The sequence below is a fragment of the Apodemus sylvaticus genome, chromosome 5, assembly GCF_947179515.1.
Source record: "Apodemus sylvaticus chromosome 5, mApoSyl1.1, whole genome shotgun sequence".
NCBI lineage: Eukaryota > Metazoa > Chordata > Mammalia > Rodentia > Muridae > Apodemus > Apodemus sylvaticus.
Genome location: NC_067476.1, coordinates 9,516,928 through 9,521,029, shown reverse-complemented (window position 1 = coordinate 9,521,029; position 4,102 = coordinate 9,516,928). Strand labels below are relative to the sequence as shown.

The following is a 4,102-nucleotide window of genomic DNA, read 5'->3' as shown; positions in this document are numbered from 1 at the left end:
TTAGAAAGACTTCACAGAGAAAAGGGGTTGCCCTGCCTCAGCCCAGAGCATGGACATGGCCAGAGACCAGGCCAGTGACATCTAGTCACTAAAGCATCGTGTCCCCTGAAACACTGCAGCTCGGCATAGCTTAGGCCATTTCGTAAGGAAGCAACAGAGCCCGGGGCTCTGCACAGGATGGGGTCATCATTGTTCACCCAACTTTTGTTTTTAACTTTTCCAGTGAGTTTTTATTAGTAGTTGCATCATGATTCAGGGTCCCAGGGTAGGGACCATCATATACTGAGGTTCCGCTTTCCTATCTGGGGAGAAAGACAAAGAACAGAGGAGAGGTGGGCGGAGCCGGGTCAGATCCTCCTGGGAAATGTGCCTTTGGCTATGTGGTCATCCCAGGCTGAGACCCATGACACGGGGCAGAGGGACTTGTGCACATGCCGGTACCGCTCACACACGGAGACTTCACACCCCTTGGCCGTCACTGCGGATTTCTCACAGCGGTGGAAGTCCAGGTCGTTCTGCCAGCAGTTCTCAGTCTGGTTCTGGTTTGGAAAGTGGCTGTCAAAGGGGTTGGTTTTGTAGTTCTTGATTTTAGTCTTGATGTCTTCAGCCATCCTGACTCCTAAAGACTGTCCCGGAGCCCCTTTACTTCAATGTGACCTTTAGCAAAGACGCCAATGTCCTCACCCAACTTTTCATGCGAGGGTTGGGTGGGCCCTGACATTGAGAGTGTTAGGCTGGGCTCTGCTGCGTGGACAGAGAGTCCCCAAACTGACAGCCTGGCACAGCAACAGTAAGTCACACAGCAAAGCTGTGTGGTCATTGTGTCATGCCGCACAGCCTCTTGGGACCCAAACCAGGGCAGCTTGAAGCTCATCACCTGGAGCACAAGACCCTCTCACACAAGTTACAGGAGAAGCTGGCACAGCTCCTCTCTGCCTCAGGCCAAGAGGACTCACATCACCTACCTCTCAGGCCACAGGCCCAGGAAATGGTCCGGGAAATGAGAAGGCTCTGATGGCCCCTTTGGTGAGCACAAGGTCCACAGGAACGTGGTGTGGCCCCAGACCTGGTGACTTTGGCCATGGGATTTAATCTCCTGGAGTCTCCTCAATCAGGGAGGTTCCAAGAGGTAAATCAGAAAAGCAAGGGTTTCCTGCCTCCCAGGCCCTGCGCCAGCCAGGCCATTGGGGGTCATCGCAGGGCCATTGGGATGCCTGAGCTTCTCTGGTCCTTGACTGCACTGTTGTCAGGAGAACTATCCAGACCATGTACTGTGTTTCCTCTTACCCATCAAAAGGGGAAGGGGAGGGCTGGAGGGGCAGCAGCTCAGTGGGGAGTGTCTGCTGAGTGTGAGTGGTTGCTAGTATTGAGTCAACCGGGCAGGCTCTGGAGTTACCTGGGAGACAAACATTTGGAGAGCTCAGGGAGAAAGTTTCCAGGTTGGACTAACTGCATACAAATAGAAGGTGAGCTAAGATGCAACAACCCTCATCTCTCCACTTCCATAAGCAGCTGCCTGAAGCTCTGGCCACTGTGCTTCCACTTCTATGATGGGCTGTACTATAATAGAGCCTTCCTTGTTGTTTGGTTAATCATGACAGTGGGACAAGTAACTGATTTGCCCCAGCACAAAGCGCCACAGGCAGCTAACAATTAGGTGTGCTGATAAATGCCTATAATCCCAGCACTCTGGAGGTGAAGGCCGAAGATCCAAGTTCGAGGTCAACCTTGACTGCATAGCAAGTTCAAGGCCAGATGGTGCCATATGAGATCAAGTGCTAAAAACAAGCTCGAAGAAGGAATGGGAGAGGGAGGAAAGGAAAGAAGGATGTAATCGTGGAAGAGCTGGTGAGTGGTTGAGTCGGGAAGGTGCTTGCCACACAAGCAGGAGGGCTTGAGTTCAAATCCCCAGAGCCCATGCAATAGCCTTCCATCATCTGTAACTCGTAAAATATCTATTGGTGCTCCTGTGGTGAGGACAGGAGACGCCTTGGAAGCTCACAGGTCACTGATAAAGAGACTGTTCCAAACACCCAAGGTTGTCCTCTGATGTCCGTGTGTGTGTGTGTGTGTGTGTGTGTGTGTGTGTGTGTGTGAGAGAGAGAGAGAGAGAGAGAGAGAGAGGAGAGAGAGGGGATCAAACAAGGTATAAGATGTTGTGTTGCTGACCTCTGGCCTCCGTGTGCACGTGTGAATACACACTGATAGGATGAAGAAGAGATGGAACCACAGGTATTAAGGGAAACAGGGTCTGTGGAGTTCCTTGATGCATTGCAACCATGGGCAGCCATCACAGGCCCCATCAAAGGCATGTTATGTCATCAGACCCTCCAGGACATGGCATCAGACAACTGGGTTGGTCGCAGTGAGACAACAGCATTAGAACCCAGGAGACACTGGCTGTGCTCACGAAAGGTGAAGACAGTGAGCAAGACCTGTATCACAGCCAGCAGTGAGATACAAGCCAAGTACAACAGCCACATTCCAGCATGCCAACAGTATGCAAGGAAAGTATGGAACAGGACACAGCCTGGAGGGAATGGAGCCGCCCCAAGGAAGATGAAGGACAACAGGAGGCTGACAGTAGACATCTGGGCATTTCCCCAAAGCTGTAGGCAGGTATAACATCTTCCATCATCCTCCACCCTACACTCCTAGCCCAGGACTCCTTCCCCCCTCCCTCAGGCACATCTGTGATGCACACCTGCATCTCTCTCTCTCTGTCGGTGCCTCTACAAATGTCTCTTCCACTACACTGAATTCCTGAGGAGACACTGGGATTGGCTCATAATGTTATACCCCACTTCCAGTCCATGACCCAGCACAAAAGAGATCTCAACAACTCTTAAAGAAAAAGAGACAGATAAACAGATGGAAGGATGGATGGTGAGTGGATGGATGGATGGTTGGTGAGTGGATGGGTGGATGGATGGATGGTTGGTGAGTGGATGGGTGGATGGATGGATGAATGGATGGACAGTGAGTGGATGGATGGATGGATAAATGGTATGTGAGTAGATGGGTGGATGGCTGGATAGATGGATGGACAGTGAGTGGATGGATGGATGGATGGTTTGTGAGTAGATGGGTGGATGGATGGATGAATGGATGGACAGTGAGCGGATGGATGGATGGTTGGTGAGTGGATGGATGGATGTATGGATGTACAGTGAGTGGATAAATGGATGGATGGACAGTGAATGGATGGGTGGTTTGTGAGTAGATGGGTGGATATATGGATGGACAGTGAGTGGATGGATGGATGGATGGATGGATGGATGGATGGATGGATGGATAAGTGTGTAGGTGAGTGGGTGGATTCAAGCATGGATGAACAGGTAAGTGAATAGGAATGAGAGTAGATGGATGTATGGATTTATGAATCAGTGAGCAGACACAAGAGTAGATGGATGATGCATGGATAGATGGAGGGATGGGCGGATGTCCAGCCCTGAGCAGGTTGAGTGTTCATAGCCCTACCTCACTTCCAGTCTGCTCTCTGATTCATGTTTGTAGGAAACGATATGATCTCTCTGCTTCCTGCCATCACCCCTGCCCTTCGCTGCATGCCTCCTGGCTATGGACTCATCCTTCTGAAACTATAAGCCAAAATAAAATTTTCTTCCATAACTTGCCTTGATGGGTAGGGGAGTAGTAGATTGATGTACAGACAGATGGATAAATGGATGCATGTCAGATACCTGAGTGCGTGGATGGATGCATGGAAGGTGAGTGGGCAGATGGATGCATGTGTGCTTGCACACATGTGCATGCATGGAAAGATGGATGAATAGATGAGAACTGGATGTGTTAGGAGATGGAGTGATATCTGAGCAACTTGGGTAAGAAGATCAATAGCTATGGATGTGACTCCATGGATAGATAGTTGGATAAGCAATTGGATGGATGGTGGATGGAAACAAGTGGGCAGGAGAACTAAGTCTACACCAAGTCTGAGGTAGGCAAGCTTGGGGACTTCCCCAGGAATATCCACCCCCTCTTTCAATACACTGTGGGTCATCCTCCTCGAAGGTAGTGCTCAGCCATGTGGGTAGAGAAGTGTGGAACATGGAGGAACCCCCTCTACTCTTGGCACTCTCCT

The 4,102-nt window shown here is 50.5% G+C and overlaps 1 protein-coding gene across 1 annotated transcript; it reads right to left on the bottom strand.

Moving 5' to 3' along the window:
• Positions 1-347: 347 nt before the first annotated feature.
• LOC127684115 (cytochrome c oxidase subunit 6B1-like) lies at positions 348-632 on the bottom strand. Its single transcript, XM_052181084.1, has one exon. The coding sequence runs from the start codon at positions 609-611 to the stop codon at positions 348-350; it is 264 nt and encodes an 87-aa protein (XP_052037044.1). The 5' UTR covers positions 612-632.
• Between the last annotated feature and the right edge of the window lie 3,470 nt (positions 633-4,102).

Excerpts from the sequence above, each read along its gene's own strand:
- LOC127684115 (XM_052181084.1), bottom strand. The coding sequence starts at position 611 with ATGGCTGAAGACATCAAGACTAAAATCAAGAACTACAAAACCAACCCC.